The 23,078-nt window shown below is 43.7% G+C and overlaps 1 protein-coding gene across 1 annotated transcript; it reads right to left on the reverse strand.

Moving 5' to 3' along the window:
* Window positions 1–772: 772 nt before the first annotated feature.
* Window positions 773–17,290, reverse strand: tbc1d10b (TBC1 domain family, member 10b). The gene is made up of 10 exons (XM_080856813.1): window positions 17,266–17,290; window positions 10,825–12,069; window positions 8,442–8,541; window positions 7,809–7,916; window positions 5,827–5,933; window positions 5,386–5,500; window positions 4,677–4,742; window positions 4,327–4,516; window positions 2,585–2,739; window positions 773–1,930 (listed from the first exon to the last, which is right to left on the reverse strand). The coding sequence occupies exons 2-10, from the start codon at window positions 12,042–12,044 to the stop codon at window positions 968–970; spliced, it is 3,024 nt and encodes a 1,007-aa protein (XP_080712939.1). The 5' UTR covers window positions 12,045–12,069; window positions 17,266–17,290; the 3' UTR covers window positions 773–967.
* Between the last annotated feature and the right edge of the window lie 5,788 nt (window positions 17,291–23,078).

Genomic DNA, 23,078 nt, shown 5'->3' on the forward strand with positions numbered 1-23,078 from the left:
CCTATCAACCCCATTAATACCTCCACTAAGAGAGATATGGGGGGGGGGGGGGGGGATTGTTATACCACCACTAAGGGGGGGGGGGGGGGGGGGGGGGGGTAAAGAACAAACTGGAGTGAATGAGGCCACACCAATAAGGGGAGCAATGAGGAGAGTTGGGGGACAGACAAAGACGCACGGGAGCAGTATGACTAGTAAGACAAGACTTGACTACACTACACTAATCTACAAAGGCACACACACGCACATACATACAAGCTACAGTTCTACAATAAATACATCCCACAATCCAACAGACCACCCAGAATCACACTTGAGGGCTTACTGCTTAAACTGCAGGTTCATCACCAGGTGTTTGTTTTGTTTTATGTTCTCTTTTCAATCAGGCATTTTGGCTAGACACTACCCATTGAGCTGCCAATGGGGTCCTTCAACCATGTAGAGTTCAACCTATTTATATGCCTATGGCACACGTCACTGTAAACCTCCTCAGCTTCAGCGCATGTCTTTTATCACTTTAAAGTCCAATTTGATCCTTTGCACAAAGTCCATCATTAACACCACCACATGGCACCTGATCTTTAAAGCACGTCCACGGAAATGAAACCAGTCCAATGAAATGGGATAAGGACCATGTGAGCAACAAACACACTGTTCTTTCCAAGATGTCTGCAAATGGGCTTGGTCAATAGATTCACGGTAGACCTGGGGTAAACCGGGGGGGGGGGGGGAGAGAGAGAGGGTTTGGGGGAGGGGTGGTGAATATGTGGGGCATAGCCAGGGGTGCCTGGGAAATGTTGTCCAGTTCATGATGGAAAAGCCTTTGAAGAGATGAAATGCATTACAACAGGAAAGCTGGGTTCCTTTCATTCTTTCTTTTACCCTTCTGTGGTTCTTTTGTTCTCTTGTCCTCTTTTTTTCCTATCCTCTTCTCCGAGGCTGCAACCCTTTGGCCGGCTGAGGGGAACTAGGCCAGATCTCCATTCTTCTCCTCTCCCTCTCCCCCACCTGCCCCTTTGTCCTTCTTTTTGCCAGTTTTCTTCCTGTCCTTCTCCGCTCTCTCTCTATCCTTCTTCTGCCTCTCCTTCTCGGCCTTATCCTTCTCTTTCTTCTCTCGGGCCTTCTGTTTCTCTTCCTCCTTATCTCGTTTCTTCTCCTCCTTGTTTCTCTTTTTCTTCTTGCCTTCCTCCTCTCCTCCTGAAGCTGCAGCAACTGCACCGCCTCCTCCTCCTCCACCTCCTCCTCCTCCTCCTTCTCCACCTCCTCCTCGTCCTCCTCCTGCTGCTGCTCCTGGTTTAGATGCTGGGTCAGGACAGGGAGGCAGAGGGGAATTGTTGGCAGTGGGTGAGGGTATGGTGGGGGTGACTTGCTCCGCCACCACTTTGGGCGAGGGGGTGAGCGTGTGCGAAGGTGTGTGCTGGTTCTGACCGGATGGCGGCCGAGTGGCCAGCTTCTGGTTGTCCGAGATCGCGGAGGAGGCTGAGGCCTGGGGCGACTGCGCCGGGGGGGAGACCCCCACCAGCGGGCTGGGCCCACGAGACACCTGCACCCGCCCTCCGGCGGAGTGGGAGGGGGAGCTTCCTGTGGAGAACTCGTGGTGGGGTGTGGCTTCCATGCCTGAGGGCCCGGACAGCGAGCCCTTCTTGGGCTGGGAGTGAAAGGGTGCTTTGGACCTACGGAAGCCCGGGAGGGACAGCAGGCTGGAGGAGGCTCTGAGGGGCCCCGGCGGAGGCACAGAGGCCCCCAGGAAGGAGAGGCTGCCGCCTGAGCTGATGGCAGAGGCGCGGCGCTTCTGGTCAAAGATGGCGCGGGTGCCATGGAGACGGCGCCCGGGCTGGTGGGTGAGCTCGCCACGGGACTCACGCCACTTCCGCACCTGGATCTTGCACTCACGCTCAATCAGAGCCTCCGTCACCGGCAGGGTAATCACCTGACCAACACACACACACACACACACACACACACACACACACACACACACACACACACGGACAAACACAAAAGACACCGTTAACAATACACACACAGGAAATCCACACAGAAATCCACACCATGACCAGAGTGGGTCTTCACTGTAGAAGTGAACTTAGTGTTCTCTGGGAAGAACATGTGGAAAGTATGTTGGTCTAAAGATGAATCATGAGTCTGGTGTGTCTGCGTCAGACATATTTGACTGTCTATGGAGGCGTGAGTGACTGAGGATGTGGGAGTATGCAGGGATTTCTCAATATGTACTCAAGCAACACATGTGCAATGTTACCAGAGCAACGCTGACAACTCACAGGACGGTGTGTGTGTGTGTGTGTGTGTTTCAGTGGATGAGTGTGAATGTGTGTGCGTTTGTGAGTGAGAGAGTGAGAGAGTGAGAGAGTGAGTGAGAGAGTGAGAGAGTGAGAGAGTGAGAGAGTGAGAGAGTGAGAGAGTGAGAGAGTGAGAGAGTGAGAGAGTGAGTGAGTGAGAGAGTGAGTGAGTGAGTGAGTGAGTGAGTGTGTGAGTGCGAGTGCGAGTGCGAGTGAGTGTACATATTTCAGTGAGTGAGTGTGTGTGTGCGTGTGCGAGAATGCGTAGTCTGGTATAGGCCCACCTCCTGTATGAGCCACTCCTCTCTGATGGCCTCAGGGGGGATGTTGCGGAGGCGCTCCATGGTCTCGTACATCCCCTGCAGCTCCCGCAGCTTATCCACTGAGCCAAGCATCTGCTTCAGCAGCACCAAACCCACACGGAACACCACCTTCACACCTGCAACACACGCACACGCACACGCACACGCACACGCACACACACACACACACACACATTAGCTACTACCTTTTCAGTTAGCTAAGTATTCACCCAGTCATCTTCAACCTGATGCTTACAGTCTATATGCCCCAAAAACCCATTCCATTCTTATAATTCCAATGTCTCACGAGTCATGAGTGTGGATATGTGTGGCTCATTTGTGTGTGTCTCCGTGTGTGTCTCCGTGTGTGTCTCCGTGTGTGTCTCCGTGTGTGTCTCAAGGCCAATTTAGGGTCGTTTTAGACGCAGAGCCGTAAGCACGTAATTTACATAAGGAACTTTTTTTAGACAAGTTTTGATTTAAGGTTCATTTTAGACGCAGAGCCGTGTTGCAAGGCTTGTGAGCCGTGTTGCGTGTTGCAAAGCAAATTGACGCCAGAACTGTAGATTTATTTTGAGTTAAGTAAGCGTATTTATTGCAGCAGGACAACGGAAAAAAAACGTACCGGAGCATGAAAGTGTAGTGGGCGAAAGGCTTGATGTTATGAATACATGTGTTACACAAAATACAAATGTTGGCAATTCAGTACCAGTGGCGAAAAAGACAGATCACATGACGCAAAAGTTTGTTTATTGACACATCTTTTAATGACTGCGACAGGCTTTAAAACTGTGTGTTTATGAGTTACATTATTCAAAGATGAGGTGGTAAAAGGCGAGAGAATCTCATCATGTTGTCAATGCTTGTAACTACAATGGTACTGGCCACAAGGTAACGGCAGGTTAATGTTAACTTTTGTATATGAGCAGACCGGGCTCATTCTATCAAACTCGCGGGTGCAATTGATTGATTCACGTCAATATGAACTCAATGAAAGATATCATCATGACTCACAAGTGGCGGAAAATGAATATGAAAGTACCTATTTGTTCGTGAATTACCACATTCTCTCCAAACAATCGCGGGTGAGAATGGGATATTCTCTCCATAAATTTGCGGTAATTTGAGCGTCCTTATAAGTGTTTAAAGAGTATTTGTAAAGGAGTTCATGTCTTCGGACCTCTTCTGTTATGTTTGTTCCTAATCCATAAGAAAAGGCTTGTGAGACGGTCTGCAGGGTATTCATGATTTAAAAAAATGCCTGGGTCTAAATAAGGCTGTAGTATGCTATTAACCCGGAAACGTGAGACTCTGTGAAAGGTGTGGTTAGCCGGCCAATCACAGTCTTTGCGAGCTGCGTAGGGCCGTAGTGTTTTAGTCGCATAGTCAGGAATTTTGGGCGACGCGCTTAAGCACGTAAGGGGGGGTATTTTACCGCGCAAAGGGGGGTTGTGTATCTTACGTGCTTACGCGTTACGTCTAAAACAGAGCATATATCGGCCTTCAGTGTGTGTCTCAGTGTGTGTCTCAGTGTGTGTCTCAGTGTGTGTCTCAGTGTGTGTCTCAGTGTGTGTCTCAGTGTGTGTCTCAGTGTGTGTCTCAGTGTGTGTCTCAGTGTGTGTCTCTGTGTTTTGTCTCAGTGTGTGTCTCTGTGTTTTGCCTCTGTGTGTGTGTGTGTGTGTGTGTGTGTGTGTGTGTGTGTGTGTGTGTGTGTGTCTGCTCACCCTCGCAGAAGAACATGTCCCAGACGCGCAGCACACAGGACCAGGGCAGTGTGCGGGAGAAGATGCACATGAACCACTCGGTCATGTAGAGGATGGGGTCGATCTTGAACTTCTTCAGGTGGCGATACGCCATGGGACACACACGCCGGAGCAAGGAGAAGAAGATCTCCCCGTCCAGCTGGATGGCTTCCTGATGGAGAGATGCAGAGGGACAGACAGAGAGAGAGAGAAATGAACAAGAGAGAGATCATTGGGAGCACATGTGATGTGGGGAAAGGGAGAGGGATCAGTTGGAGCACATGTGATGTGGGGAAAGGGAGACTGTTGAAGAGTCGTCCTCAAGCACTCACCAGTCCAGCGCTGTAGTATCCAGGCAGAAACTTCTCACAAATCTGCACCAGACACCAGAACGCTTGCTGCCAAAAAACAAAGTCATACAGCGGTTATGTTTCTGTCATTCCTCTCTCTTACTTCATTACTGACTGGCTCTTGTCTCTTCTGTACTCCTCCCTTCCCTTCCCATCCCTACACTCCACTGTAGGGCGGTCACTTTACACTACATAACATCACAGACAAGGCCTAGTTTCTTATTATATACAACATCACAGACAAGGCCTAGTTTCTTATTATTCCAATCTCACCCTGATGGAAATTTCAGACCGTTTAACATATGTCAAACAAAAGTAATAAAGTTTGTAAACAATGTTGAAACATTGTTGAGATCTCTTTTTGTGAAAGTTCCATCTGCAACCCTCACCCCCCCCATGTCCCCTCCCCATCTCTCCCCCACCTCCTCTTCCTCACCCCCCCATCTCTCCCCCACCTCCTCCTCACACACCTCCATCTCTCCCCCACCTCCTCCTCACACACCTTCTCCTCACACACCCCCATCTCTCCCCCACCTCATCCTCACACACCTCCATCTCTCCCCCACCTCCTCCTCACACACCTTCTCCTCACACACCTCCATCTCTCCCCCACCTCCTCCCCACACACCTCCATTTCTCCACCAACTCCTCCTCCTCACACCCCCCCATCTCTCCCCCACCCCCTCCTCACCTCAGCAGGCATGTGCATGAGCAGCACGGCTGCCACGGGAGCCTGGGCCTGGCAGTAGCCCTCCTCTGGCCGGTACACGGTGTAAGCCTTCAGGATCCGGTACAGGTCCTGCTGACTGTGCAGGGGAGGCAGAGAAAGGAAGATAAGTGGCTATAATAAAGGGGGCAACAAGATACATTATCATTCTAGTTTCAGAGTTAGTTTCAAATGGACTTCAAATATGTTTTCCAGTAAAAATTATTGTAGAAAACAAATTTGAGATGAGAAAAGTCCAAAGTTTAGGAAATTGAGGACTCTCATTGCTAGTAAACTCTCCACTGATGATTTTATAGAAAGACACTTTAGATTATTAATGACCATATTGAAACCCCTATTGAAAAGTCCTTGAAAAACTGTGCTGACCAGGCTGGCAAAAGCTGGGTCAGACTCAGACATAATTACCCATGTCCACCGCGTGCAGCAAACATCTCATGGAAAGGGAACTGGCGGTGCAGGTCTTTCTCAATGATGTCCAGCCACTTAGGGTCTCCCGGCTCTCTCTCCAGCTCCTGCACAGCAGATAAGAATAATTAAACAGCAGTAATAGATTATCTAAAAGTAATGTTTCTGTGCTTCTGGGATGGGGGGCTTTATAGAAAGCATTTGATTGAATGTACTCATATGGGGAGGCATAAGAGTGTATGTGGGTCATACACCAAAAGGATTTTTCAAGCATCAAAAGAATTAAGTGTAATACAACTTAGAATGTTGTCTTTTTTCAGTATATTAGAGTGTAAACTGTGTGATTTTCATATTTTCTAAGCAAAGAATAATGGCAATCATACATTTACACCACTATTTAAAGAGTACACCCACTATAATATCATTTAGTGTAACATCAATTTATATAGAAAAGAATCATACTAAGAACAGTAAGACAGAAGAATAATTAGATTACACATTAAAAAGATTATTTAAGGTTCACAATGCAACCCCCAAATACTAATGAATTGTAATTTTAAATCTTTATCATTCCAACGACTAGGTTTTACCCATTTGTCAGCAAGAAGTTAAATTCATTTAAAACACAATTTAGTTTGATCATATATTGCAGGCTATCAATTGGCCTCCTACATCAAACAATGATCTTGTAGTCTATTGTGAATAATTGTCAAAAACTTAATTGGTCTAGACTCAAAAATTAAAGAGATACTCGACTCGCTACAGCACCACAGGGGTCGTCAGGGGTCAGGCACAATTTCAAACTGTCCCCTTGACCTTGTGACACTGAGTGAGCTCTAATGAAGTGAGGATTTGGGACAAAAGTCCCCTGGTTACTTCAGTCTTTCAGGAAAACAACAAGACATTGTCCTTTTAATATAACACTGCCAACATTCATTTGAAAAGGCCAAGAAAACGAAAATATACTTAAACATTCGTTTTTTTATATGTCTATTTAAAGACGGACCATTACACTGAATGACAATTGAGCAGTTTTGAGCATTATTACGCCCATATTTTGACATTTTATTTTCCCACATGTTATTTGAAGCATTAAAGTATATAACTGTGGTGTTATGTTATACGTTTTCTACATAAAATCATTTCTGTACTGACAGAAACACTGTTTTGTGTGACTGTGTGTCTGTAAGAAGGAAAATGTGTGGGTCACTTCTATGCTCCAGTATGTCACGCTCTACCTCCAGCCTATAAACATAGTAAATGGAGTATGGACACTGGGCCAGAAGGCCACAGTAGATCTCATTACTCCACTAAAAGGCCCACACAGGCCAGGGCGCCTGTCAGGCAGTGGAAGAGTGCCTAGACTGGCTGGATTAGCTGCCCAGGCTAAGAGGATTAGAGCTGGGGAGGTCTTTGACTAGCTGGGGAAGGGCACCAGGGACCAGTTAAGGAGCCAGTCTAATACATTATTTAAATTAAACACTTTCTGGGAGGTGTGAGGGGCAGGGTGGACTCTGTTGTGACCCCATCATTAGTGGGAGTGGGGGGGAGACAGCCAACTGCTCTAGATGACAGTAGCGTCGCTATTTGGGACGATAAACCAGCCTGGACACAAAAAAGATTTAAGGTGTGAGTGGGGAGGGCTGGACACATAACTGAGGAGGATTTAATTAGCTGGGGGAAGGTGGAGGACGTGATTACAGCAGCAGTGCATTATGGGCCTGGAAATGTTTATTACTTCAGACCAGATTTGTTGTGGAACAGTAGTGCCGGGCAAGTACCAAACAGATTTACACTTGAGGGTTTTAGTAAATATAAGGTACATAGAACATTTGGAATTAGTGTGTAACAGTGTCTGACCATATGGATGTGAGCAAGCGAAGGTATGTTTTTAGTGTACTTCCCACGTATGTGTGCTTTCAGTGTGTTTGGGTACGTGAGTGTGTTTGCATGTGCGTGTGTGTGTGTGTTCTTTTCTGTACCTCAAACTTCCCAGGGTTTGAGTCGAGCAGCTCTTTGCTGTCAGAGAGCAGCTGCCAGGCCTTGGCCCTGAGCGAGGACGGGATCCCTTTCCTGCAGCGCAGCTTCACCTGCAACAACACACACAAGTTTGCAAATCACATAACTACACACAATTGTTTTGCACAAGACAAACACACACTTATTTCACAATTAGTAAAATTACCAAACTGCAAATAACACACACACACTGACTTTACTAATAACAGCTTGGGTAGTAAATCACATAAACACATTGGTTTGTAAATCATGCAAGCACACAAGCACGACTGCACACTGACACATGCATACACAAACATGTATGCACACGCACGCACACACACACAATCAAATGTATTCAGACCAGCACACGCACAGCATTGAAATTCCATACATGAATGCGAGCACACACACACTGAAACATGTACACTCACAAACACAAACACAAACACAGACACACACACACACACACACACACACACACACACACACACACACAAACACACACAAACTCACACTCAGTCACTTTTCACATATGTGACATATGTGTGTTCAAAGCAGCCTAGTGCAAGTTCACATCACAGCATGCATGAGGAGAGTAACAGACTGTGGCAGACCTTCTGGAAACGTCTGTTGACCCATTTGTCCCAGTTGTTGAACATGTCCAGCCACTTCATCTCCCTCTGTCGCGCCACCTCCACTTTGAGCTCCTTCTCACTGCCACAGAGAGAAAGAACCAACGACAAAGAGAGAATGAGAAAGGGAGACGTTTATGCACACGTACCCATCTGACCAGTGGTGGGGTTAAAGGATGAATAAGCAGCCACAAACATGTGTTACTCTCACAGAGTACCGAGCCTCTCACTCTCACCGAGTGACACCAGCGAAGCCCCTCAAACACATGGCCGGTCTCACATCCAGTTAAACAGAGGGGTATTATAAAACTAATAAACAAATGCTCACATGCTTGCTCTCTCTCTCTCTCTACGGGAACTACACTTGTGCACAGTAACACAAACAAAACACAGAGCTTCCTAAAAGGACAATACCATGAGAATGTCGTGTGAATATCAAATAAACGTATAGAAGCAGATATGTTTTCACACACACACACAAAAAAGGGAAGCTGAAATACAAAATTCTTGATGGGATCAGCGTAATGACTCATTCCAGTGTAATGCCCATCTAATCTTAGTCAAGTAAAAATAGACTGCACAAACAGAAGTGCTTATCGCAGATAGAAGAGTGTAGTGAGGGAGGAGAGGCAGAGAAAGGTGGAGCAGGATAAGGGTACTGGGGGAGACGGAAAGATCGCAAGAGATATGGGGAAGCAAAGAGAAATGAAAGAAATAGAAACAGATGGGGAGACAGAAAGAGGGGAGAGCGAAAAGGAGAGAAAGGAAGAGGGGGGCGCCAGCCTTCAAATAGCGAGTCAGAAGCACACTCAGCAGTTACTTAGTCACAAGGAGACATGAAGGACACAGACAGACAGAGGCAAACACAGCAGAGGCAGGGGGAGAAAAAGGGAGACACAGACAGGGACACTATTTCCATGCCTGTATATGTATTTATCTATGTCTGTGTGAGTGTCAACAATCGACAAATAAAGGAGAAAGAGAGAAAGAGAGAGAGAGAGAGAGAGAGAGAGAGAGAGAAAGAGAGCGAAAGAGAAGGAGAGAAATAGAGAGAGAGGGAGAAATGGACAGGTATATACAAATGTATCTATGTGTGTGTGTGTGTGTGTGAGATCAACAAATAAAGGAGAGAAAGAGAGAGATGGAGAAGGAGAGAAAGAGAGATAGAGAGAGAGAGAGAGAGACGGAGAGAGAGGTCACTGTGTAGTGCCCACTGCAAAGTGGTGCATTATTGACTAGATGGAGGACATGTTGATCAGCACAGCAGAGATAGTGCTGATGGCACTAATACCAAACGTCACATCAGAGAGACAGGGAGCATGAAGGGCGAGTGAGAGAATGAGTGGGCCGTGTAACACAGACATCGTGATCAAAAACACAAGAAAATGCACTGACTGGTTTTATCCCAACACAGCACAGTCAGAGTCGGTTCACCAAAAACACTGCAATTACAAAAGAAACACAAAAATACTGTCCATCTTTGCATAGCATAGTGTTTGAGGAGTTTCATTGCCACTAGGGTTGCAACAACAATCACTGTAACCTTCAAGGGGGTATTCCAAGGATCGCACACACTAACTCTGCCAGGTAAGGCGTGAATGGGTCTCTCTCTCTCCCTCTTATACATTTGAATCCCCTTATGTATTAGTTAACTATGCCCTATCCTAGCTAGGGAATAGGATAGGACCATCTTAACAGTTGGCTAGCAATAGCTCCAAGTAATGGAACATCAATACTCTGATATCAATTTAAGTAAGTGAATGAAGGGAGAGAACATGTTCATTCAATGGTAGCGATTCCCACTGCAAACGTGTCAGAAGCTTATCATTTATGGCAACTTACTAGGTTGCCAGGGGATGATTCACTTAAACGCATCCATTTCATACATGACAACATAACACTAAATAAAAGCTAGATATATTTGTGAGTGTGAGTGTGTGAGTGTGTGTGTGTGTGTGTGAGAGTGTCTGTGTGTGTGCGTCTGTGCGTGTTTGCATACATGCGGAGAGGGGATGTTATTTATGCTTTTGGAGTATTTATGCTTAAAATGCCCATCCCTACTTTATACAACTTTGAGATGGTAGTAGTGCAGAAATCTAGCTTTACGTGATCGATGACTTAACCTAAAAATGATATAAACGTATATTAAACGTAATTATGACATGTAACATGTAACTATAAGTGGCCTTTTTTGAGTGATTGCAATGAAGCCTCATGACTACACATCACGGCAACATTAACAGACTCAAGAAATAAACTAGTTTCTGGTAAGTGTGTATGTGTGAGGCTCTATGTGAGTGTTTATGAAGGTGTGTTTATGCATATTAGCCTGTGCTTGGTGTGTACTTGTGTGCGCTCTACCTACCTGCCCTCGAAGTACTGTGCGCCGCCCAGGAAGCCGTACTTGTCGGTGCGGCGCAGGCCCAGCCCGTTGACCTCCGAGTCGGAGCCGATCGAGCTGCCGTCCTCGCCCAGTCCAGACAGAGACTCCAGCGTGCCTGACATCATGCTGGCCGACTCCAGGTAGCTCAGCGTGTCTGGGGCCGGCCGCGACGGGGCTGTGGGCAGGGGCAGCGTGGGGCCCGACTCCTGCACCACCAGAATGGGGGGGTCCGTCCTGGAGGGGGTGCCCGGGGGCTCCAGTGCCCGTTGGGAAGCACCAGGGGTGTAGGGAGAGACCGGTTTGGGTCCTGGGGTAGGGTGAGGGTTTGAGGTGGTGGTGGTGGCCTGTGGCTTGGCATCTTGCGGGGGTGGTTGGGGAGGTTGTGCTTGTGAGAGAGCGGCCGTTGCTGCTTGTGCTGCTTCTGTTTCTGTTTCTCCTGGCGGTGCGGAGGCGGTGGTGGTCTGTGTTTGGGTGGAGTCAGAGTCTTCGGGGGGACTGGAGAAGGAGGAGGAGGCGGAGGGAGCAGGGGGAGCAGGGGCAGTAGGGGGGCTGGAGGGGTCTGCTGCTTGAGGGGGGGTCTGAGCAGGGGGCTTCCAGAGGGGCAGGACCTCCACCGGAGTAGGATTAGGACACATAGGGTTGATGTGGACGCTGGGGTAGAGATTAGGGCTTGGATTAAGATCGGGGGAGTGAGCGGGCTCCTTCTGCTGCGGCTCCTGCCCTGGGTCTGCCACGCCTGGGGCCTCGGAGGAAGCAGCCACAGAGCCCATCTGCACTTGCTCCATGCTCTCCAGTCCACATGAACCTTCACTGGGGGGCACGGCACCTTCTGCAGGCTGGGCGACAGTGATCTCTGTGGGGATGGAGGGTGGAGCTACTTCAGGGATGTTTAGGGCCACTGTGGCTGCTGACATTGGTGCTCGTGGTGGGGGTGTGGGGGGTGTAAGGGGCGCCGTGGCTGCTGACATTGGTGCTCGTGGTGGGGGTGTGGGGGGTGTGAGGGGCACTATGCTCGCTGTAGGGGAAGAGGGGGTACCCATGGTGGAGCGGTCGCCGTACAAGGTGGACTTTGGAAGGAGGGCCTGTTTCGGGGACTCCGAGGGGGGTATGCTGGGCAGAGCGTGGGGAGAGGAGGGCTTAAGAGGGAGGGAGTGGTCGCCCATACCCGGGGGAGAAGGGGTGAGGGCGGAGATTTCAGCCATGGCTGCTCCTCACTGCTGGCACTGTCTGGGCCAAAAGAGAGGAAGAGGAAGAAGCAGGTGAGAGACAGAACCTGCCAATGCATACCACAAATACCACCACCTCTTACATAACAGAACCATTTAACTCAATGATTGTGCTTTGAACATGTTAGAACATAACAGAACCATTTAACTCGATGTGCTTGAACTTCATAAATGCTAGGACTGTGGCCTACACACATAACTGAATAAAGCTTGGGCATTTTCCATTTTATTAGTGTTTTCTTTAGAAAAAAACTTGGGGATATATCACAGATATCGTACAACGATGACTATTTCTATGAGACTACTACACTCTCTCCCTCTCCAGTGGCCACATATAAACCTGGCATCTATACCCAAATCAGATGCCGAGACTCATCACATGATGGCACAAAAGTACACAACAATTCAGATCCGACCCAGTGCTGAACCACACGCAGATGGACAAACGAGTACCTTGCCCCATCTCTCTCCCACGCTCACGCTGACACACACTCTTTACAGGTGTCTGATTTACAACTGTGACCACAGCCACTTCCTTTTTTTTGTGTAGTGGGCTGAAAAATAAAGAAGTGACTTGTTATTTATATGTTGTGGAAAAAATGATGTGGGAACATGCTTCAGGGCACCCCCTCCCACCCTTTCAGACATCTGGCTGAGATGTAGGGTGGGTGGGTATATTTCAGGGCCATCTTGAACAACTGTGGTGTTTTTAGATTGCGTAGTTAAAATTGTTCTGTCCCTGAAAGCTCTGTTTTTAATACATATTCTTCAATGTCATTATAATCTAATTAATTATTTTAAATTAATGTATTATTTTCTGCACTTCTTTAGAATTTCTATCAATTTGTATTATTGTTGTGATTGGTTATACCATGTTAAGCACCTTGAGACTTCTTTGTATTTTTAAAGTGTGCTATACAAATAAATTCCATTATTATTATTATTATTATTATTATTATTAATAATAAAAATCACCAGATAAGGCACTGGAGTTTAATTTATGTCTGACACAGCATTCTTTTACCACAGAGGTGCTGTCCAGGGAACCGGACAGGAGACAGGGAGAGATGGAGGAGGGGATGAGCCACTAGAGCAGTGGTGTAAAACTCAAATACATACACAGAGGGCAGAAATAAAAAAAATGGGTGTAAGTCGAGGGCCGGACAGTGGGGCAAGCGCTCCCGAAATTGAGGTATGCTACCAACGTGGGGAAAGTGCATTGTGGGATTGGCAGCATTTGTGGTGTGTTCGACATACCAGCAGCTGCAGCAGACAAGCTCTGATAGATCAAAAGATGGATACTTTATTAATCCTGAGGGAAAATTAGGCAAACCAAATAAATGTCACCGTTGCTCATTCAAATTAATGGAACTTTTTGCAACATTCTGAGGAGCTGGCGGGCCAGATTAAATGGCTTGTCGGGCCTGATCAGGCCCCCGGGCCTTGAGTTTGACACATGTGCTAGAGGATTCAAAATGTCTGTGCAAACACTCCTGCCCTTCACCTAGCCTGAACTGTACAGTGAAAGGCAGGGAACGGGGTTGACAAAAGACAAAACTACAGCAGAAACACATTAAGGAGAGCTGAACACAGCAAACGTAAACTCAGCGCATGTTGACTTTTCATTAAAATGTTAATCTCTTCAGATGTTCCAACCGTTGTTGCACAACAACAGCAACATTTCCAATCATTAAGGCTCATTTTGATCAGGAATCAGAATAGACCACTAACAGTGAAATGGAACACGAGTTAAGAGTGCAGCATACATTAGAGACACGAGTGTCCATGTAACTACATGCACATTAACAAACCCTATGCCTAGACCTGCATGACTGCTAATTAGGAAGGCATCACAAGTTGACAAACCCTAGGCCTAGACGGTCAAGACTGCTTGTTAAGAAGGCATCACAAGGAGCGACCTCTCTGTTGACAGTCGTCTCATTGGGTGGAGTCACAAGACGAGAGGCAGAGACCAGACGGTGAGGACGCCTGCAGTGGCGCACGTGAGAGCTGTTTGCTAAGGTTCTCAGAGGTCTGGGTCCCGTGAGGTCACAAACCAGCGCAATCATAACCACTGCGTGGGTACAGTTACAGATGAAAATGGTGGGCTGGAAAAAGTATGTCTCATGTTTATTTGTGTTACTTGAAAAGTACGGTTCCTTCAGATGAGCACGTGACCCAACACCAGCCTGCTAATCTTTACATTGTGTATGTAGTATGTGCAGGGTATCATATCTGTCAAATCCAAAAGAACAACAGTCACAGCACAGTCATAAAGTCAAACAAGGGAGCAGGTCTTCTTAGCTACTATTAAATACTTGTACTTAAAAGTGAACTGAACTTAGATGATGTAGACTGGGCCAATAAAATCTTGTGTGGGCAGACATGAGAATTGAGTGAGGAAGCAAGAATTCTACATGTTAGTCGGCTGCTGAATGTTTTCAAGCGGGAGAGTCCAGGCAAGATTGACAATCCACCAGCACCTAAAATGTATGCTCAACATACAAAGGGATCATCGCATGTCAAATCAACAGATCAACACTCTTCCTGACCCACCATCATGAATTTGCTTTATACTTTGAGTTAATAATGACAAAGTTCCTTAAGTCATTGCTTTTCAACTATTCATGCTATATGCTTGACATTTTCAGGAATTGTTGTACACTATTCGTTGTCTTTAACTTCTTAAATAGTTGGCCCACAGTTGCATATTTGTTAATGTTATGAATGTATTATGAATCATGTGAATCAACATCAATTGTAATGGTTCAATGCCTCAATTGTTGTGATGGAACAATCTGCTGAGAAATCAGTCTGTCCTCCAGGTACAGTTCCTGGGAAATATGCTATAGTGTATGACCAAAAGGCAACATCTGTGCATTATCGGAGAAGGAACAAGATGTACAAGTGACTTTTGCGCATCCTCATGATCCCTCTTCGACTAACAGAAGAGAGCATATCGTGTTGGGACCCTCTTGTACATATACTGAAGATCATTAATGCCCCACTTACACTAACTGGCAGGCAGTAGGTATACATTTCCACAGGATTTGGAAAAGGACATCAGTGCATTGTTCAAACTCCTAATGTAGACACAATTTTTTTAAGGCTTTTAAGGCTGAAATTGCAGTTAGTTAGTTGGGTTTTGCAGAATACCGGCGTGATCTTTAACATTGACTATTTAGACATAAAATACAGATATGAATTAACTGATACTTTTTCAGAATAGTATTGCACAGGTTTCTGATCATATCATAAGAAGTAAGCCCCTGTATTGGGTAGTAAAACATTGCATGTTCGATACCTTAATAAATATACCTTGGTTCAAGGTACCAACTTCATATTTTGTACATAAAAACAGGCTCTTTTCATTGGTGTCATTGTTTTAACGGTAGACTTTGTCATACATGAGCAATACGCACTTTGAACTGCCTCAGAAAAATGTGTTTTTACATTTATTTCAGACACGCCCCTAGCTGCCAAGAAACTACTATGACAAAGATCTGATTCAGTGTGAAAATGCTCCAAAGCACAAAATATATTTAAATAAAACATTTCAGGAAGCCTTAACTTACAGCAAATATGCAACTGCCTTAACTTTTAGCAAATATGCATTGAAGGCCAACTATTTTAGAACTTAGAAGACATCTAATAGTGTAGAACAATCCCTGAAAATTCCAAGCATTTAACATGAATAATTTAAAAGTAATGACATTTTGTAATACTCCTTTTTTACGGGAAAATCAGAGCCACGCCTTTTTTTAAAGCCTCCTCATCTCAGATACTAAATGAGATACAGGTCTAAAAATGTGCACACTCTCTGTTGAGTACAATGACATTATTAAAATGTGCACACTCTCTGTTGAGTACAATGACATTATTAAAATAAAGCATGAAGCAAATCCAAGATGGTCAGTTGAGAGGCCTCTGATGATTTCACATGGAAAGACCCAAAGAGGAGCCAGCAGACCCAACAAGTAATTCAAGGGTTACAACAGTTATAACAATAATGAGGAGGAGTTAATGTGAATTTACTTAAAACCACAGAAAGTAATTTCCACATCCAGGGCCAAACACGAACAATCACCAGGATGCGACCAAGCGGAATTAATGATGAAATGATCTGCATCTCTGTTCATGCCATCTTTTCCAGGCTTTAAGGTGTCCGTGTATCTTACTGCTTTATGAAAACACACGAATGAAGTCCATCAGTTGGAAAACCAACACCAAATGAGTGGTTATGTTTGCTTCAAAATGAAAGGCAAGTGACTATCAGGGGTGTGTCCAGCATAATATCGACTGACAGGACAAATGGTGTGAACCACATCCATGCAACACCCGTACGCTGGTATTTTGAAAAATGTCACACATTAACCTGAAATAACTCAAGTGCCCTATGTGGCAATGCCATTATAACTTTTGATCAGACAAATTGATCTCCTGTAGCATTTATTTAGGCATTGTATTCAGACTCCACCCAAACACTGCACGGATGTATGCAAAACAGGCTATTTTTAAAGTAGCAAGAGTTTATGCCTTAATCAGAAAACCTGACATACCAGCCATATGAGCTTACGGTCTACAGACGATCAACTACAGCTACAGTTCAGGCGCAACAGAATAATTTACTGTCTGTATCTCTATCTCTCAATTACCACAAAACCAACTACAAAACCTAATGTATGAAAAGCTATTCCGCTGCAATGGGTGCAGAAACTGGCTCTATTTGTCATACAGCAATATTGTATTGGTTAAAGAAAAGTCCATTTGATGTTCCCCAATGGTTAACAAGTTGGCGTTAGCTTGTGGGCTAGCTATGTAGGCTACTGTGTAGCTAGCCGGTTAGCTTGCTCATTGAAATGGGACCTTCACAGCGGTATACTAACACAGGGACAGGGGAAAACTCACAAAAAACTCAAAATGGGCACTGGCACCTTTTTAGCTAGATAGGATTTTTTTCAGAACGTTTCGTCAACATTTGTTATTCTTAGTAATCAGGTTTGCTGGCAGGTTTCATATCCTTTATTGCGGCCTAACTTGTACCCACACAACTTCCCGATTCAAAACAGAGAAAATGAGATCACCCTCAAACTAGCTGGTCAGCTAACGAACTGGACTCAGTCAGCCCACTCCCTCGATAACAGGCCCCGAAAACAATCAGCGACCTTGATGTGACTCTCTCTTCCCATAGACTCACCCACGTCCCGCGTGGCTGCGCGCTGAGTCCGCCTGGACGCCCAGGGGGGTCTTGTCCGCGGCCCCCCCACAGCTCCAGTTCCCGAACTGCTTCCTCCGTTAAATAAATCGAAACGAGCCAAGGTAAACACAATTGGCAAACGATATCCAATGATAATTACTTATTGGATTCGTCGTTGATGAAAAGATGAATTGAACAAAACAAACGTATCCACCACAAATATGATTAGCTTGTTTGCTGGCTAGCTTTCTATCTAGCAGCATTAGCTAACAAGCAGGGTGGTTTGCTACTTTAGCTAACAAGCTGGCTCGTGGGTTCCGCATCGTTGCAGGTCAATAACAAAGCAACGCTGGCTTATTCTTAACTCCATGTTCATTTTTGGATCTTGCAACCGGCATGTTCCTGGACAAAATCCTCTCTCAAATCAGGCTGTTCGGTTCATAGGTATGGTGAGGCTGTTTGACCATAGACATAAGGATTTGACACATCCACTGGCAATCTGTATTTCCTGCTGGAACCAACTCTGACAGCGACGTGCGCGCCCCCGCACGTGCAGCCGGGTCCTTTCATTACAGTATGTCATCAGACACACTCGGGCCCGCGCATAATTCACTTGTTACATCTAGACGAAAAATTAAGTAAGGAAAATAGGCCGTGGTCAAGCTTTGGTATTTGTATAGAAGTGTTAGTGTGGTTAGAAGGTTAGTGTGAAGTGTCTATGTGGTCTATAGTTCATTGTGTAGTCATGGACGGATTACAAAACCATGGGCCCCTGGCCCTTGACATGTAAAAGGCCCCCCTCTCCTTTGCGCGCGGCCGCAAACATTGTGTGCACACAACCACATATAAGAGATACATAACAGCAACTTCATGCAGAGGCTGAGGCTTAGGGGCCTGATAGGCCCGTTCGGTAATCTATCCCTGTGTGTAGTGTCTATATTGAAGTTATGGGCTACTATCTATTGCCGAGCTGACTTGTGACATTTACATGTTGTGTTCCTCTAAATAGTGCCGGTTTTCAGCTGTTTTAAATAATTTGATCTGTCGATGATGAACACATTGAGAGACTGGAGCCAGATGAGAAAAACGATTCCCTTTTATGTTTTAGGATAGCCATAGTAGACCAGTAGGCCTACTTACTCCTGGATTAAAATCAGACTAACGTTTATCTGGGGGAAAAACTTCATGATTTGTGTTGCTTTTATATTTAGATGCGCAGTTGAAGTTTTATTCAAAATTATTACCAAACTAAAACCTTCAAACCTGGATTATATCCACCATCTATAGTTTTGAATTTTCTGAGATACATTTTATACATTATGTCAATGTTCAAAAACTAGGGTCCTGTCCCATAATTCCTAACGAAGAATATTCAATTAATATGGAATTGTAACAGTTGTGGCCTAGGTTGAGCAGTTAGTTAAATTGTCTGATGGCTAAATTGGCTGATGCACTGTTGTTTGGCTCCTGCCAGACTTTGGAGTACAGAAAACTGGGTTTTAGCAGAGAAGTTAAAAGGAAGCCTAGGAAGAACTGTTCCTACACCCAATATTAAAAGAAACTGCTAAAATTACAAACAATACAATTTGTAGTCTGTGTTTAACAGAAAAGGATGCTGTCTGAATGTGAAGTTTTATCCTGAAGTATCCTGTAGCATTTTTTCATGGTTTAGCATGTAGTCTATTTTGGGGTTAATTTTAAAACTCCCATAACCAGTTTTATTCTAGATAGCTCTGAACTTCAGTTGTTAAGCAAAGTGTTAATGGAAAGTATTTGACTGTTTATGTGTAACAAAATCGATGTACCTAAAGGAGGCTTTGTGTGAGAAATGGTTTGTAGATATTGGCACGGAAGAAGACTCAGCAATGTATGAAGGTTACAGTGGGCTGACAATATGCTTATGCTGCAATTGCTGTTTGAATTCATGAACATCATTGCTACAAAAGGGGAAGTACAATCTCATCTGAACCCCATGCAGCATTTTTGAGGTGTGCAGCATCTGAGCACCAAAACCAAGAGCCCAATTTATAACTGCTATCAAATATGAGTTTGCGCACTTTTCCCCATTTAGTATAGTGGAGAAAGGGCGGGATGGTGGATGCATGAAAGGAAGACCCTGTGGTGTTCCACATTGACCTTTCACAGAATACCACAACTGTACCCTGTTATCAGCAGATTTCACGAACAAACCAAAAACGCGATAATCTACTGCCCTCTAGTGACAAAACACTAGGTGGATTAGTTTTTGTAAAGTTCACTGTTTCACCCGTAGATGTCCCACTTTGATCAAATCTGACAGTTTGAAGGATACAAGAATGGACTTGCTGGAGGTAAAGGTGATGAATATAACACAACAATAACAATGTTGTTGCTATTGTAGGAGTAGGGTTGACATTGGTGGCACATGCAGTCAGTCAAATATAAATGCCATGAAATGTCAGGAAAGCAAAGGTTTCTTCAAATAAAATAAACTATAAGAAGAAGGAACACGTCTGTGCTCACAAATAGACTTAATAATTTTGCATTAAATCATACATTAACGGTAGGATCCTCAATCATTGTAAAAGGTTGTTGCAATGGTTATTGACTGGCTGGAATAGTGGACAGCTTGCTTTAGATGCTTCCTAACGTTTTAGGAGCACACATACTGGACAGACAGCAAGAGCAAAGTGAGAAGAATTTTGCTGGCCGCAAGTGTAATGGATTATAAACAAGGACTGTATCTTTAAATATAACACGTCGGTGCTGGCAGGCCTGGCCATTGTTGCCTTCACGGGATATTGTATACAAATGTGCACAGTGAGAGAGTTCACATGGGTGACACAGGCAGTCAGTCCAATACAAATGTAAATGAATGTCAGGAAACAAAGGCGCCTTTATACAGATTAAAAGTGACATGGGGAAGTCATTTAACAAAATGGTGAAATAACAAAACAAATAATTCATGGCCTCAAGAAGATTCATTGGAAATTTTAACCACAACACAGACGCTTCTCAAACCCTGACCAACTTTAAAACCTGGGAAAGGCTTCCAAATGACTAGTCTTTCTTCATAAATCCACACAAATATAGTTTCAGCAGGATTTGTTTTCAAATGTGAAATAAGCCTTTCTTCTGTTTGCTTTCAGTGTTGTTGCAAATGTTTTTGACAGCAGAATGAATTATTCTGTATCCATAGTTTCCTACATCCCTCAAAGATTCAGTCAGACACAAAGGCCGTATTTTATGTTTACTTTCCCTGAACCACAACCCTGAGCTACTCCATGTATGACTCAGTAACTCCTTAGGGTTTTCTTTTCTTTTTATTTCTACTCCTTTGCCAGTATCCTGGGTAAATATTATGACCATTACTACGGAAAGAGGAAATCATACTAGGGCTGAGCTAGGAGAGGGTTTCCCTCTGACGTTTTGGCATGGGGAACACCCCGTTTAAGCTGACCCGTAAGTGCATGGGAGGGAATCCTTCCTTTGTTTTGTTCTTATGAGTTGCTATAACTACCAAGTTATGCAACTTAAACAACCTGTGTTTTGGAAATTTGAAAGCTAATCTATGAAGTTGAAGGAAGAAACACATACAGAAATAATAACCTTAGCAACATAATTATTACTGTTGCTGTACATAAACCTTTCACAAGAGTTCTCAAAGTCCACATTGTTCTCGGATAACCATTGGCCGTGAAACTACTTAAGTGTGGTGTTTACTCTCGAGCTATACTGAAAAAGCCATAATATGACGACGTTGTTATTAATCAGAATCAGAATCAGAATCATGTTTATTGGCCATGTACATTTTTACATACAAGGAATTTGTTCTGGGTTTACTTGCTCTCAATGTACTTAAACTGAAAATATGCAGTATAACACAGCAGTTTAGATCAAATAAATACATATAATATAATAATATATTACATAACAATTTGTCAACTTAATTAATGAATTAATGCTTAAAGTTGAAAAGAAATGGAACAATATAATTGACTTGCCAAATCCTAACCGATGTGTTGTATTTGTTGTGAAGGTCTCTACTGGTTGTGGTTCTTACACTGCAGCAATAGAGTGGAAAGAATGACCTCAGATCTTTATCACGTCACAGCACTTAACTCAGACCAAGGCGCATGACATCGCAAACAGTACGAGGGGAAGTGGTACTTGAGCTGCGCGGTATTTATCTTATATCCAGAATGTATCTTAAATAATTCTTTCCTACTTATTATGGTATGGATTGGTTGATACTGTCGTGTGAGAGTGTACCACAAAAGTAACAAAGCAGGAGAACACATTTCAAAAGACAATCATTTATTGCTCTTGAAATGAAACAAATACATACATTTGATGGCTTACATTTGTAACCTAAACAATACAATAAATAAAAACTTTGACTAAATAAAATAATGAATGAGGAAAATGTGTCAATAACTGAAATAATTGTCAATTTATTAAATATATATTAAACTAATAACAGGTATGAATGTATATGCCTCTGATAGTCATGACAGATGACAGATGCAATCCTTTATCTGACATATCATAAGCTACACAATTACCTGCACAGAAATGCCAATTATAATTATAATAAGAAAACAGCCTTGCATATTTGGAAGACAGATCTTTTCCCTATTCAAGAAGTAGGGCAGTAGGAGTAATACTGTAGTAAGGCAGATATAAACACACACACAATTTTAAACTATTCCCTCTACATGTTTGTTTATGATGATATATTAACTGTTAATGCTACAGATGAATACAATGACTGAGGTAACTGATGAATATAAAATGGAAGCCTCTTTTCCAACTTAATCTTTCTCCAGTCACATACAGATCTACCTTTTCACATATTCTGTGAAGGACACTTACATGTATATCTCAATATCTCATAACTCACTACAATGTAAACTAAATTATATCAGACTGAGAATATCTTTATATAGATTATATCTATTTATTTAAATATCAACAACTTTCATAGTTGTCATAACAGAGGCAAACCGGGAGAAAAGGGAAATTTATGTGCAGAAAACATTCACCCTTATACAGTGATTCCCACTTTTTCATGGCTTTGTCATTGAAAAAAAAGTTGCTCCCAACACAACGATTCAAAGATTGAGAGGCTTGTGTAGCTTATTACCATTTTTCTTTCCCCATCAGTTGTTGCATAGCTTTTCCTCAACCTAATATCTATATTTGAACAGCTAACATTTACTTTCATCAATCAGTTATGTTAAATGAAAAAAGAGATGTCCATCAGCTGTTTCATAGCTTTAACATACATGAAATGTAGAAACAATCAGTTTAACTCAAATGTTAAGCTTTTAAATGAAGTTAAGCAGTTAAACTACTTAAATATAATTTGATCAGAGTGCTTGTTTTAAACAGATCAAATCTGGACGGATCAAATACGGTTTTATAATCGGCTACGTATCATTCCATTGTTTGGATTGGTTCATGTTAGGTGTATGTCCATTGTATTAATAATTAAGCTAGGTATTAAACAGCCTGAACATATTATTAAAGTACAGATTAGGTCATAAACTAGTATGTTGGTTGTTTAGGGTTCCAGTTCTGTTCTTGCTGTTACTCTAGGCATCACCTCAGTCAAAACATCTGGAGAAGATGCACTACAAATATCTGTCAAACTTTCTTGGCCATTTATAACACTAACAACTGAAGACCTTAATGCTACATACAGTTCACTTCATACATACCGACTTGAGACTAGAAAAGTACACAAAATGAAAAAGTGCTTTTCAGACTCAGTCTGTCTGATTCAGACTTTCTGATCTATTGTGCTGTTTATTCTGTTGCACATTTTTGAC

This window comes from Sprattus sprattus (assembly GCF_963457725.1).
Source record: "Sprattus sprattus genome assembly, chromosome: 18".
In the NCBI taxonomy this organism is placed as follows: Eukaryota; Metazoa; Chordata; class Actinopteri; order Clupeiformes; family Clupeidae; genus Sprattus; species Sprattus sprattus.

Excerpts from the sequence above, each read along its gene's own strand:
- tbc1d10b (XM_080856813.1), bottom strand. The coding sequence starts at position 12,044 with ATGGCTGAAATCTCCGCCCTCACCCCTTCTCCCCCGGGTATGGGCGAC. Across the intron at positions 2,740-4,326 it reads GGACATGTTCTTCTGCGAGG|GTGTGAAGGTGGTGTTCCGT; the intron begins GTGAGCAGACAC and ends CGTGTGTTGCAG. Across the intron at positions 1,931-2,584 it reads AGGAGTGGCTCATACAGGAG|GTGATTACCCTGCCGGTGAC; the intron begins GTGGGCCTATAC and ends TGTGTTGGTCAG.